Source organism: Anneissia japonica, unplaced genomic scaffold (assembly GCF_011630105.1).
Source record: "Anneissia japonica isolate Jap-2015-1 unplaced genomic scaffold, ASM1163010v1 scaffold997_len2565447_cov190, whole genome shotgun sequence".
Classification (NCBI taxonomy): domain Eukaryota; kingdom Metazoa; phylum Echinodermata; class Crinoidea; order Comatulida; family Comatulidae; genus Anneissia; species Anneissia japonica.
This window is the reverse complement of record NW_022696369.1, coordinates 1,744,292-1,760,219: the sequence shown is the minus strand read 5'-3', so window position 1 is coordinate 1,760,219 and position 15,928 is coordinate 1,744,292. Positions and strand designations below refer to the sequence as shown.

The 15,928-nt window shown below is 32.1% G+C and overlaps 1 protein-coding gene across 1 annotated transcript in view; it reads right to left on the bottom strand.

Moving 5' to 3' along the window:
• LOC117102007 overlaps nt 1–10,074 on the bottom strand; it is a 38,122-nt gene extending 28,048 nt beyond the window's left edge. Inside the window, exons 1-10 of the mRNA XM_033242212.1 lie at nt 9,702–10,074; nt 6,279–6,380; nt 5,633–5,767; nt 4,674–4,928; nt 3,683–3,925; nt 2,918–3,043; nt 2,693–2,818; nt 1,870–2,052; nt 1,273–1,452; nt 763–891 (exon numbers count right to left, since the gene is read on the bottom strand). Of these exons, the coding sequence (XP_033098103.1) occupies nt 763–891; nt 1,273–1,452; nt 1,870–2,052; nt 2,693–2,818; nt 2,918–3,043; nt 3,683–3,925; nt 4,674–4,928; nt 5,633–5,767; nt 6,279–6,380; nt 9,702–9,855 (1,633 nt within the window). The 5' untranslated portion in view covers nt 9,856–10,074. The remainder of the gene's footprint in view (nt 1–762; nt 892–1,272; nt 1,453–1,869; nt 2,053–2,692; nt 2,819–2,917; nt 3,044–3,682; nt 3,926–4,673; nt 4,929–5,632; nt 5,768–6,278; nt 6,381–9,701) is intronic.
• Between the last annotated feature and the right edge of the window lie 5,854 nt (nt 10,075–15,928).

The following is a 15,928-nucleotide window of genomic DNA, read 5'->3' as shown; positions in this document are numbered from 1 at the left end:
TTCCCCACCCCACTTTACAAATCTTTATTAAATAAATTGCACAAGTAACATTAACAATATCTAGGCCTACATGGAAAATATTTATAAAAATGAGGCAGCAACGTAATTAAATAATATAAGAAATGAATTACTGAAAGTAAAAACTATAATTTTTACATAATTATTATTTTTTTTATAAAACTAAGATACTTTTGATTATCTATTTCAACTTATTTAATAATGCTATCCATACAGACAAGGTTATTACATTTGCTCTTTATAGTTACATACATACATAATAAACAAGGTTATTATATTTGGTCTGAGGCTGAAGTAAAATGTCAAATAAGGTTTTTATTTTTTTTTAAATAGAAAAACCAACAAATCCTTATTTGCAGTAGGTGTGGCCACGGAGGAATAAAAGGACTATGCATTACCATAGAGGAAAGTTTCATGAATACCCTATAATATAGTAATATACTGCTGTAAAATAATAATTCTGTATGTTAGAAACGTGTGTAAAAATATGAACGAAAAATAAGAACACTGAAAAAGTAGTTAATATTCACCTCTTCTTATCACCTAATATTTCGGGCTAGCTCCACCTAACCTTAACATCGAGCCTCCCCCTCCAAACTTCATCTATGCGCCTTTAGCAGCAACCTCTCATTTCAAAACTCCTAGATACGCTACCGGTACTGCATATATCACACATAGTCCCATAAACTCAATTTATTAAAATATGAATGATAATGATATTGATACGCTGCGGTGTGTACTTACTTGTGCATGGTGACGTATTTGATCCATCGCTTTCATATCCGTCCACACAATCACAAGTGTACGACCCAATTGTGTTTGTACAATCTGCATTGCTGTCACATACATTACTATCTTCGCACTCATTAATGTCTAACAAAATAATTAAAGAACATTGATTTCAAAGGCAGACTAGGACTACCCAGACCTATCTAGGTAGTACTTTATGAAATCCCTATCCTTAAATATGTAATCTATAAAAATACAGCCAATCAATTCGTATCTTATAAAGCTATATGTTATGATAAAGGAACATAATTTTTCAAAGGAGTGTAAAATAGTGGTTTTTTTTTTTATTACATTAAGTTTTTTTCTGTTGTTAAAAATTAATTATGTCATCATTTAAAATGGTTATATGCTTAAAGCATTGCTTCTAATGTAATTCCTTACATCTTACATTTTTTATATTTTCATACATTGGCACACATGTGAATGGTATGTGACATTGTGAAATAAATCGAAATCGAAGATTACCTATACAACGTTTAAACACGCCGTCGCCAAATGAGCCATCGTCACAAGTGAACGTTGTAGGACTGGCGGGCTGCACTTCAAATCCGATATCACAGCTAAATGTTATAATATCACCATGATCGACCACAGCATTGCCAGTAAAAGCTCCGTTACTTGGTGCATCAGGACGAGAACACATTGCTTTATACAATACGTAAAGGAAAAAAAACGCATCATACTCTATCGGCAGTCTTCTAAAATGTCTTTTCTTTACAACTTTGAACTTTTATGTTTTTGCATTTGGCCGATTTTAGTAGTACGTAAGATTATTAACGCTATGTGCCAGGTTTTTATTATAACATTTTTTAATATGTTATTTTACATATTACTTTACAATGAAGGGTAAAAAAATACACGCATTTTGTGCAAGGTGGGAAGTTTATTAATATTATGCTCGGTACCGGTAGTTTAAACCTACGGTACCGGTATATTTACCCCAGTAAATTTTCCCCTTCCAGTATTGAACCTGGACCGCACAGGTGGAATATAGGTCACTAGACGAAATTTTGATGAGCAATCCATAATGATCAAAGCAGGACAATAAATTATAAAGCTTACCAAAACATTGAGGTAAATTATCTCCAAAACTACCGTCAGTACACGTGAGTGTGGAATCACCAGTCATTGTGAAGCCTTCGTTGCAGACATACACAATAGTGTGGTTGTTTAAGTATCGTCTGCGATGAGTTTCTGGGAATGTTTGCTCACCATTCCTCAATGGCTCGGGTGACAGGCAACTCCCTAATAAGAAATGTCAATCATATTATTGAAATAAAATATCATTTTAAGATTGTATTGAGTACACACTTACAATTAGCCTACATGCCTATTTATTCTAAATACTGTATTTATTTTTGTGGTATTTTTCTCTACTCTAAGACATAATCTAGGGCTACTCCTGGGCATATTTACAATCAAAACATTATAGAACAAGATAGTGTATATATACAATAATAATAAAGATATAATTTAGAAATGAGGATAATCAAATGTTTATATAGACTTTTAATGAACATACACATTGATTAATTGATTGATTGATTGATTGATTTAATTCAGTACCAGTATATACAAAAAAATACAAAGCAAACAATGACAGCTGGAAGACAAGGACAAGATACTAAAGATGACTCAAGAAAGGTAAAAAAATAAACCTTATTTCCAGTGGATACATTAAAAAGAGAATAACACAAGTAAAAAACAGGATAAAATACGGCATTACCGAACAAAAAGGGGTAAATATGAATAATTAAAACATTGCAATGAAGTGTAAAAATTCAATTTGAAAGTATAAAACCATAAAAAATTATTACTAAAAAATAGCAATAATGATAATTGATTGTGTCCCTAACGAGCTGAACGAGCCAGTAAGGTTACTCACCATTACATAATGCAGATGTTTCGTCAAAATCATCGTATGGGCAATCGTTGTGAAATTCATCGCAGAATAGATTGGTGTCAATACAGTATGCGTTGCCACATCGAGTTTGCGTTGCCAAACAGTCATCTGTAAATTAAAGTTGGTTTTTTTTTTAGGTATACGTGCATTTAGTTATCGATAAATGTAAATAAACAAAATATATTAAAATTAAATAATTCGGCTTACCGCATGAGAGTTCGTTTTCATCCGCCCAATCAGGGCAATCCATTTTTAAATCGCAAAAAAACTCGTCTGAAATACATTCACCATCAACAACTGGACATCGACTGAATGAGTTAGGGCAGACTACATCTGAAACGTGGAAACGTAATTATCTTATTGTCTTGGCGTAAAAACGCATTTTGTAATGGCTTTTGAAAGTGTATTGTATATTCCATCTATTAATAATCATGGAGATATTTATTTTCAAGCAACAAAATAAATCTGAGTGGACATAATTACATACTACATTTTATTACGTTGTTTACAATAACTTGAAAATATACGTCTCATCTAGTTACGTCACGTATAAAATTATGTTAACAATTTGAGTTTTCTAATTCACAAACTGACAATGAAAAAATATCTTCTGTAATAACATAAAATGTAGAAAAAAAAATATTGGATTGCTCGTTTAAGCAAATCAAATATATTATCAAGTTTAAATGAGACACAGGTTGAAAGAAAACCCTTTATTATGATTTTCAGACGTTTTATTATTTTTTAAAAAATGATTAAAACGCTTACCAGCCTATGTATATAAATGTATTATTTATGCTCCCGTTATTGAAAAATTGATTTGTCATTCTATTTTTCATTTGAGTCCCGATAAATGATTAAAAAATAGGCCTTCACAAAGTAAACAACCCAGTAAGATACATAAAGATACGAATACTTAGATCCTAAAAGAAACTAAAGTGTTATGTTATTAAATTGTATAAATAAGTGTACCTGCAACTTCAAATGAAAAAGTACAAATCCCTTCTAGTCCGTAAATATCTGTGGCGCCAAACGTAATCATGTAGGTACCGACCTCATAATTTCCAGGAACATCGTTTGAAATTTTATATATGTCCTCAATCTGAACGTTATCGGTTGCAGTAGCACTCGTCCAGTTTACCGCTGCTGTAGTTTCGCCCACTGATAATCTATATAATTGACTGGCTGGGCAGATAACGTTTGGTAGCTCGTCGTCTGTATTGTATGATATTAAAGTAATAGACACGATAACGACAAGACAACGACATACTCATCGCGTCGTTTATATTCTTTAACAATAAACGCATTTTTATCGTGTCGTTGTTGTGTCGTTATCGTGTCTGTGTAAAAGAAGCTTAACCTGTTTGTCTGATACAGGTCATGGGATATTAATAAATTGCATAGAATACTAATATTATTAATAATGGGCCTATTCATAATAATAATAATTACTATATTAATGATGATGATGATGACGATCATTGACAATGGTTATGATGATGATTATGACGATGATGGCGATGGGCGATGCTGATGAAGATGATGATGATGATGAAGATGATGGTGATGATGATGATGATGATGATGATGATGATAGACGACTACGATGATAGTGAAAGTATTATAAATATCAGGACAATGGAGATGATATTTATGAAGATTGATGGTATAATTATGGCGATACAATGATGGTGACGGTTTTTAATCTGACGGAGGATAACCACTCAGGCCGACCCACAATCTCAAAAATCCAGGGTCGTCATATTTATTTTTTTTTAAATGAAAAAAGACCAATAGTAGGTCTATTTGTATTTTATTTGAAAAAGCATATTTAATTTTTAAGTAATTGTAATTGTAATTGTATCGGGCAAGCAATGGGTTTTTGGACTTGTAATGTCATGGTAACTGGTACTGTAATCTTTACTGATCGAATAAGAACATTTGTTGTAAAGAATTTTCTTACCGGAAATTTGAATGTTAAAAGAGCAATTATTTAAATTCCCCTGCGCATCCGAAAATGAGTAAACCACTTCATACGTTCCAATAGAAAAAGTTGTACCAGATTGGTAATTCTGTGTTACTTGTATTCCTGTGTTATTCACTATCGTCGGGTCCATCCACATAGCAGTGCCGTTTTCAGATCCTTCATCCGTGCCAAATAACAGCGTTCCGTTGAAACAGTACGTAAATTCCAGAGCTTGTAACTGTGCACTGATATCTATACATATATTGTCAGGTTAGGATTTTTTGTAAAGAATACGCCTATATAACACTGTAATTGTATTGTGGACGCCGCGGCGTCGACCCTCCGACGACGATTGCGTCACGGTCTATAAAATCGCGTCGGCATAGCCAACGCAATGTTCACCGGTTTTTAATAGTGCATGATAAATTATTATTATTTATTACAGCATAGGCTTATCATTATCATCATCATTATCATTATTAGCATCATCATCATCATCATCATCATCATCATCATCATCATCATCATCAACAACGTTATTATTATTATTATTATTATTATTATTATTAGTATTAATAAATATCAATAAAAACTTTATATCTCTGGATAAAGCAGAAAACAAAAGAACATCGTGTGTCATTGTGAACAAGACTACAGTGATAGTCGAAAGCTTAAAACGTAAAGTTCTTTTGTTTTCTGCTTTATCCAGAGATATAAGTTTTAATTGATATTTATTATTGTCAACCTGGATAGATGAATCTACATCAGTCGATTATTATTATTATTATTATTATTATTATTATTATTATTATTATTATTATTATTATTATTATTATTATTATTATTATCATTGTTATTATTATTATTATTATTATTATCATTATTATTATTATTATTATTATTATTATTATTATTATTATTATTATTATTATTAACATTATTCTTTTCAAATTTACCTTCACAGTCGAATTTGTTAGCGGCCAATTGAAATCCAGCGTTGCACCCACATGTGTATCCGCTTCTTGTATCAATACAATACCCGTTAACTAAATCACAATTATTTAATACATCCATCGAGCATTGATCCGGATCTATTGAGAGAAGATATGTCCATTTGGTGATCACAAAGATGGGCTAGGATTTGCCCGACGAGGTGTCCAATATCCCCGAGGGGTGTGGGGGAAATGTATTTGACGAGAGTTTAAGTGAGTGTGGTCTGGCGTCACTCAAAATCCCTCAGACGTGGTCCAAGGGTGAACCCCAGAAAAATATGACAATTTAGGGGTTTATAATACATATAACAGTAAGTGTTTTCTAATCTACGAATGGTGTTGTGAGGGGTGCCACCCCTGGGTGATCATAGGTAGTGATTAAAGTTGTTTATGCCAAACGCAAACATAGAGTTACACGCCTATGACCACAGACACTGTTATTAATGACTAATGATTATGCTGCGATTTGCATCTCCTGAAAATGATTTTTGGCAAACGTCTCTTCACGTGAGCTTAATTTACGTATTGATTTTGTCTTTTATGATTTGAAGTTTTAAACTAATGCATGTTCTAAAAATATCTAGGCAAAAGTACATGATCTTGGTCCTACCTTCGGTAGATGACTGTTGAGTTGTGGAGTCTTGAGTAACTGTTTCCTCAACTGTAGTTGAATCCGTATATAATTCCATCGTCGTTGATTCTACAATTACATCTGTAGAAAGTAAAAATTAACGATCACCATGCAGAAAACATAATTAAGGAAGTCCTTATACTCTTATATATTTGTCTATGTTATTATTATTATTATTATTACAATACTATTACAGTATATTACTATTAATATTATTATTAATAGTAATATACTGTAATGATAGTATTGTAGTATATTACTAAGCCCTATTAATATTATTAATATCATTATCATTATTATTATTATTATTATCATCATCATCATTAATGTCATTATTATTATTATTATATTTGTCATTCATTTTGTCCTCATTCTTACCTGCATTATTATTATTATTATTATTATTATTATTATTATTATTATATTTGTGTTTATTATTATTATTATAATTATTATATTTTGATCATCATAACCACATTATCATTATTATTATTATTATTATTATTATATGTCATTAATTTTATCCTCAAACTCACCTGCATTATCAATACTATTATTATTATTATATTATTGTTTATTATTATCATCATTATTATTGTTATTGTTATTGATATTGTTATTTCATCTTAATATTATGCTTTTCATGATCACTCTTTGTTCCCATTTTCTATTCACTATTCTCATTACCATTTTTATTAGCCCTACACATTTGTTAAAAAATAAAACCAGTTACATTTTGTACAAACTCAAAATGTTTTTATTTTGTTCTCATTTAACAGACTTAGATAGATAGAAAATTATTATTGTATAGTAGTATTATTTTACTATATGTAATGTATCTTGATTTGTTGGGTTACTTTTTTGTTTGACATTTGACCTCAGCCTTAATTTGTTTAAAGTCAGACTCTGGAGGAAAAAAATTGTTTGATAGGGCCTATGTTGTAGAACTGATTTTTCTAAGACAGAAAAAAAGTTGTTTGACGAAAACTGGGGAACGGTGAATGAGATACAGATTTTTGAATGTTCAAAAACTTTTGGGAAAAGGTGTAAAAAAGGCCGGTTACAAGTTTTTAAATATTCTCGGTCATTATCTCTCGCCTCTAGCTATCCCATTGTTTCCTGGCATCGTCTCTCCCTGATTATTTTACTATTCTGATATTTCTATCAATCCCTTACCCATGAAACAAATTTTATGTCCGTCAATATAGTACATTTAGGCTTAGCCAAGTCGAAAAGGAGTTGCATGAATATGGGTCTGGCCCTGAATTATTAAAGAGTATGAATTTAGTGAGATACGAAAAAAAACATTTCGTCATGAATTGCGATACTATGCGATAAATGCAGACACAGTTTACCGTTTGATTGGGAATCACTTTAAAAATAAGTGGTACTCACTCGTTTCCGAGTGGTGCATCCAAATACAAAAACATCTTAACTAAATCTTACACTGATGAACACGATGCAGATAGGCTTATTATTAACAAACAGATTGAGGCGTTTCCCCTGTAACGATCTTGATGTAAAAGAGCCTACTTAATTATAAAGAATGTCCTTCCAAGGACAATGGTGAGTATTATACTACTGTACGTACATTCCAATTTAAACTCGTTCGAGCATTACCGATTGTGTAATCCTAGGCCTACTATCCTAGTACTACTACTGTCTCTTATACACATCTAGATGTGTATAAGAGACAGTCCATCCACATATTATTATTAATATTATTATTATTATTATTATTATTATTATTATTATTATTATTATTATTATTATTATTATTATTATTAGACCATATTAATCTAATTGTTTGTCTCAAAGATCCCGCGTGCAATTCATGAGCGTTGTTCACGCCTAAAGAGGTCGGAACAATTTTTTTTTTTAATTTTGTGTTTTACACTATGGTAAACGCGCTATATTAACTGAAGAGCGCTCTCTAAATGATATATAAAAACCCAGTATTTTTTAGGCCACTGTTCGTCACGGTAAATTATCCATCTATCTAATCTTCGTTTTGAGCTTTAAAATTAAACTCGATGATTGATAAATTTATTAAATGATTAGAAAACATATTAAACAAGTGTATTGGATGCTGTGTTAAAGTCTACAATCTAGGTATGTAAGATGGTAAAGACTTCTGATTAAAAACGAACTTGTATTATAGGGGCCACCATGAAAATATTTTTATAAAAAAAATAAAAAAAATCGGAAAATAAAGCCGTCTTATATTATTATTATTATTATTATTATTATTATTATTATTATTATTATTATTATTATTATTATTATTATTATTATTATTATTATTATTATTATTATTATTATTATTATTATTATTATTATTAAATGTGAATGTGGGGTCTTGTCCATGAATTATAAATGATCTCCATGGTCACTTAATAGAATTACACTTTTTTTTATATAAGAACATATTTTATAAGAACACTGAGGCTAAAATTGTTTAACAATTAAGAACAAAATAAGAACATAGCGTCCTCTAAATGATCTTTAACCCATTATTAATTAAGGCCACTGTTTATCACGGTAAATTTAATTCATTTTCATCTATTTAATCTTCGTTTTGAACTTTAAAACTAAACTCGACGATTGATAAATGTATTGAATGGCAAGTATCTTGTATGCTGTGTTAAAGTAAAGTTCACAATCTAGGTATGTAAATGGTAAAGACTTCTGATTAAAAACGAACTTGTATTATAGGGGCGACCATGAAAATAAAAAATAAATAAAATAAAAAAACTCGAAAAAGAAAGCCGCACTGCGTATTAGATTTAAACGAAGAGCTTTCGGACAATCAATTAAATTCATATGGTATTATTATTATTATTAAAATGTGTATGTGGGGTCTTGTCCATGAATTACAAATGATCACCATGGTCACTTAATAGAATTACACTTTTTCTTTTTATAAGAACACATTTTGTAAGGACACTGAGGCTGAAATTGCTTAAAAGTTAAAGAACAAAATAAGAACTTAGGTAAAATATCAACTGAGGTTTTATTATTTTTTTAATAGAAAAAGCAAAACATTTTTTTTCTGTACCTTATGTGGAGTAGGTGTGGCTATGTGTAATACTATACAATACCTCTTTATTACAGTACAGTAATATACAGCTGTACAATAATAATTTTCTGTGTTTGAAAAGTGTGTAAAAATAAGAACAAGATATTTTGAGCCTGAAATCGGCCAAAAAATAAGAACACTGAGCCTGGGCAAAATTTATATTATAATATTTGTACAGGTAAAAGACCGCGCATGTTAATCGGTAACAAGATTTACAATAATCATAACCCTCAAACCATTCAGTTTTATGAATAATGTACCACGAACCGTAGCATGCATATTGATAAACGGGCTCTAAACTTTTAGAATGATTAAGAACTTACCTTGTGCATATAACTGGTGACATTGTAGTAAAATTAAAATCAATAACATTGTAAATTTGTTTAAAGTTTGTGTCCTCCATATGTGCTCCATGTTCAACCTCTTGGGACAGTTTATTTTACGATGACAAGATAACCTTAATAGTAAACCAAGCATCTGTAAATCCGCTAAGCATAATCCCTAGATACCACTTAATTTATAAAATTGCAGATATACACATCCAACAGCACCACTACTAATTTCCCAAAATTATTTGTCATATTATGAATCCATATGACGTTGACATTAGGACAGAAAAAAATAATTTGTGTTGAGAAGGTAACGACAACTAAATGATAAGTCTTCGTACACGGCGTTTCCTTATTAAGTGAGTTGATTGGTGCATTACAGAAGGGACATCACGCCTCTTACCCATTCAACCATTGAACACAAGAATAGTTTTTCTGAATGGACTTATTGGACTTCGAGCAAACCAAACAAAACCTCTTTCATCATCAACATTAGAACACAGCGTTTAGAGAAGCTGCCTATTAATTAATGTTCGTAACTGCAACGAACCGAGGCCTTACCTTCCAACCCAATTGGAAATAACTTTGAAAAAATATTATTCTGTTATAATTTTATGCGGGGCGTCTTTCAGTTGATTTAACTATACATATGTCTCTTTGTTTACTTTTAAGGCGTTACTTCTTGTGACGATACGCGAGATTTTGGCCTCTCTTGTTATTGATAGACCTGATTAGTAATAAATTCATATTTTACTTCTATATGAAGTTTTGTATTTCATATAATTCGTTATTTATGCCTATACAATTATACATACATGAAGAAGACGACAGATCATGATTTTTTTTCTTTTGTTTGTTTTTTTTGTTTTTTTTTTTTGTTTTTTTTTTTTTTGGAACATGGATGTAATTTATTATAGAAATATTCCAGGAGCTTCTTGTCTTTTTTTCAAGGATGACATAGTACACAACCTGGAAAAAAGAGAACATTCGTGATTTATTTATGGCTCAACTTGGAACAACGTGGAATGGTTTTGTTTATACAACATGCTATAAAGTATATCTACTGTATAGACAAAATATGATGTTTAGAAACTTATTCGTTGATAAGCTATGCCTGATACGTTTATAACGTCACCTGTTCCCTTAAATTAAGCACTGTGTCTATCATATACCTATTCAAATCAAATTCTTATTCATCAATAAATTCCATAAAAACAAATTACAAAATAAGGATAATCGTAATTATAAAGATGATGAAATGGACCTCCAAGAAACTCCAGGGAGCTTGTAAATAGGAGGCCCATCAAACTAAAGCTTTTAAAGTGAATAAATCTAAAGAGCTAACCTAAAATTTAAAAAAAAAAACTAACAAAAGCTAACTTTTTGTATGGGCGGCCGTTAGGGCCAACATGCTATACTGCCTCTATTATACTGCAATCATCGGAGCTTTCGAGATTACGAGACCTTGTTCATACAACTGAAATAGGGACGTCTCATTAAAGGGCTATGCTTGATACGATTATTGACATTGTAAGCTCCTATTTGAGCATTGTTACTATTATTTATCTTTTTTTTTATGTTAAGTTTACGTTGCTACACAGCAAAACTAATAATAACAGTGTTCAAATAATATGGTATGATAGTTTATCTGAATAGACTTAGAGTAAATAACACCTCTTTCATCATAAACATTAGATTACATCCTCCAGAGAGTGTGAAAATCAATTCAGGTTCGTAACTGTACCAAACCGTGATATTACTGCCAAAACACATCATACCTACCATGTACGGTACCTACCAACCCAATTGGAAATTCTTGCAAAAATATTATTCTGTTGTTATAATTTAATGAGCGGAGTTTTTTCAATTGATTTAACTATACCAGGGGCGGATGCAGAGATGTCCGAAAAGGGGGTGTTTGAGATAACACTACCCTGGACAGGCGAACATACTTTATTTCATTTTATTTCTATTTCATACAGATGTTGAACAAACAACGCAAATGGCTTTACTTATAGGAAGCCAGAGACTTGTAAATAATAGGTCGCATTGCTTAACTACTGTGCTAAATATGTGCAAATAATTGTGTTATCCTGAGTGAATGATTTTTTTGAGATATTTTTAACGTGAAAATGCCGATATTAGAGTTATGGAGGGGTGGGGTGGTAGTTCATTCCAAGCAATAGGACCAAGGGCAAAGATTGATTTTGCCCTGGAGACTGTTCGAGGGCGAGTATGATGGAATTGTGAAGATTGTCTTGTATGGTAAGTATTTTATACCTCCATGGTAAAACTAAGATGAAGTAGAGAATTTTTAAAAATTTGACTTGGAAACATGGAGCGGAGTTTGGTGATAATGCATGTATTACGTAAGATGGTTTTGGAAATGTTAAAGATATGATCCCCCAAGTTGAGATTTTGGTCCTGATTAGTAATAAATTAATATTTTACTTCTGTATGAAATTTTGTTTTTCATATATTCGTTATTTGGGCCTATGCAATAAAACCTACATGAAAGAGACGATAAATGTTTAACAAGACGGCGTACGCCAGTGATCTCTGTTTTCATTGGATCAGTCGATGATTAAAGCATCCGCATGAAGGCCTGGTTCAAACCCCGGATTCGCATTATATTCTTCTTTACCATTCAATATTATGTATGTTTAATTGTATAATTTATTATGACATGTACCATTATTGACGTAGCTCTAGGTGTCATTACATGTTATACTATTACCTGTACTTTTTAAAGCATTGTTCAAATTGTGTACCGGTAAATGTCATTTCAAAACGCCGTGGCTAGAGATACCTATCTCTACCCTCCTCAAATGAACATTTCTTGCATTAATGAATCTACAGTAACTTTCTATACTTGCTTGATTGGATATTATGCATGCCTTTACTGTTCTATGGTTTTGTTAATATCGTCAGGTAATTAGGATAAACATTTTTATAATTACCCTCCTCAAAGTATGAACATTTCTTTCAAGAATTAATCTAATGTACCGTTAAGGTACGTTCATGCATGCCTTAACCATGGGCCTCTCTGTTTAATGTTTTTGTTAATATATTCGGGTAATAACTATAAACATTTCTTATAATGCATCCTCACCTCATTACATGCAAGTTATGCTTTAAAATTAGATAATAAAATAAAAGTAATCAAAAAAATACTTTCTATGCACAAAAAATACCATTCTATGCACATTAAAAAAATTGAACTCAAAATGAGGAGTCAGGAGAATATTGTAGGGTGCATTTTGCCAAACTATGTATTAACAACCAGCGAAATTTTCTGGTGATTGACCATTACTACATGTATGTTCTTTTATTATTATTATTATTATTATTATTATTATTATTATTATTATTATTATTATTATTATTATTATTATTATTATTATTATTATTTTCCTCCTTATTTTTGCTTGATTTCTGTATTTTCTCATTATTTATTATTTTCTTTAATATTTTAATATTTAATATTTTGTTATTGTTATTGTTATTGTTTTTTGTTTTATTATTATTATTGTTCTTATTACTACTATTATTTATATTTATCATTATCTCATTATTATTGTTATTATCATTATTATTATTGCTCGTTATTGTGTAATATATACTGTCTTGTTTTTTTCTTGTCTTCTATGTCCTTTCAACAATTACTTTACAATTTTCCCTCTGGTGGAGCCAGGCTTAAGCCCTTTGGACTTATTTGGTTTCTCCAGACACAATTGCATTTCGTCTAAATATAATTTGCATCACACGACAGACACGCAAGCCCACACTAGGTAAAATAAAAGAGTCGTTATCAAACACTCATGTAAGCCTATATGATGATGATATGTCATTTTAATAACGCCGAATTTTACAACGTACAGTAGTAAAACAGAGGTAGGGGCAGCCGCTCACAGATAGTCATAGGCATATAATGTACTGTGCTGCCCCTAAACGCTTATCTAACATAAGGACTTATTGTAAACAAAATATCATACGCATAATACATATGCATCCAAATGATGCATTAACATTCAGTTAAGGATACATGAACATTAAAATTACGATAGAAATATACATTATTGTATTGGAAACGTTGCTTAATCCATAGTAGAATAAAATGTAAATACTTTACATACTGATTAAGTACACCAAAAAGTGTTTAGGAGCCAATCGCCCCAAAGCCCATCAGCATGATGGGTACGCTCCCAAACCAGCCAGGAAATTCATACGCTTCGGATTTAAGAAATATGACGGAAGAAGCAAGAGCCAAATGCTGTATGTTATTGAAAAGTCTTAAGTTATTTTGAGAATTGATAATCTATAAATTGAATGAATCGATACGTATATAACCCCGGAATTCATTGGAGTGCCAGCGACCCACCTGCTGAATGGTTTGCTCCGACCAGCCCAAAGATGCAGCTTGGGTGGCCGCACCAATGCGGAAACTATGCCCTTTGTATAATGCGGCGTCCAAGCCTTTGAAAGCGAAAGATTTTTTAATCTGACTTGAAACAAATTGGGCAGATATAGGTCTACCATCTATGTGTTGGAATAACGGGTCGGTTGTATGGCAGAACGTTGAAACATAGGAAAAGGGGAGGGTTCTCCCAAACCAAAACAAAACCCCTGGCTACAGGCCTGTATTACGTATGCGAGTGGTCCGCGACTACGAAGAGGCGCTTATAGTAGCTTCATGGTCACATCATTCCACCGCGGCAGGGGCCAAAATGAACCATAGAATCGGGGTAACCCCCTACTTATGGAAAGCCGAGTCCGCCAAAAATACCAAACACAATCCATTCAACAACAATTCAAACGCACCAAATTCAAACCATTCAAACATATTCCAAATGATTCAATAGGACGTCACACCATTCAGGTAGGCTAATACTCACACCATCACATTCAAGGTGTGACCATCTACCCCTAAAGCAAACCATATTCAAGACCATCTAATATAAACTCAAACCGACTAATGAATACTGAATCCGATCAGTCATAAATGACTTAATTCGACGTCAAGACAAACATCTATTATTCACGTCTTTCTGTTAAAACAACATCATCCAACACAAAAAACATTTCGTTTGCTCGTTTGCCCAACCATTGAGCGTGAATCCAATCCATTCAATTGTTTTTCGTACTACTGTGAACACCGAACCATGCAGTAATAAAGCAGTACATATAGCTACTTTTCAAACTCCGGGTTTTCACATTCCTACTACTCTGTACACCGAAAAATGCAGTGGTAAATCAGTTCATTCAGCTTTAGGGGTAGATGGTCACACCTTGAATGTGATGGTGTGAGTATTACCTGAATGGTGTGACGTCCTATTGAATCACTTGGAATATTCTAGAATGGTTTGAATTTGGTGCGTTTGAATTGTTGTTGAATGGATTGTGTTTGGTATTTTTGGCGGACTCGGCTTATTTAGCTAATTACCATATGAAATTCATGTATCTGATTGGTAGAAAGTCCGGTTATCCATGATCAAGGTCAAATTACGTCATCTTAATTACGTTTTCATGGGTTGACTTACTGTTACGTGTACCCGCGGCGCGCGGCTCACGGGGAGTGTGCCTAGGCCTACAGTTTATGCATTGGATTTTTTTCCTGAATATGTTGAGAAAGATGGCCGGATCATCTGATAGCATAAAAATATATTTCTGATGAGAGAAAGAATGCTCTACATTCGTGAAAGTCCTAACAACCAGGCCTAGCTCCTAGGCATACTACCTATAGCTGACCAAGGCCATACCTCTCACTCACTAGCTAGTCTAGCAAAAGCTGAGCTGAACTACCTTTACGCTTATGAAAACATGTAACTGTTGTTCAAGTTATCATTTTTCTGAATTCATTCCTAGAGAGGCAGCGCTAGTCATTGAAATGTTTCCATCCTGAATAAAGAAATCTTAAATAAATAAATGATTACATAGTCATACACAAGATAATTTTTTTTTCTTTTATGACTGATCGGTTTCAGTGTTCATTAGTCGGTTTGAGTTTATGTTAGATGGTCTTGAATAGTGTGGTTTGCTTTAGGGGTAGATGGTCACACCTTGAATGTGATGGTGAGATTATTACCTGAATGGTTTGACGTCCTATTGAATAATTGGGAATATGTTTGAATGGTTTGAATTTGGTGCGTTTGAATTGTTGTTGAATGGATTGTTTGGTATTTTTGGCGGACGCGGCTTTCCATAGGCGTCCCTGCCTTACC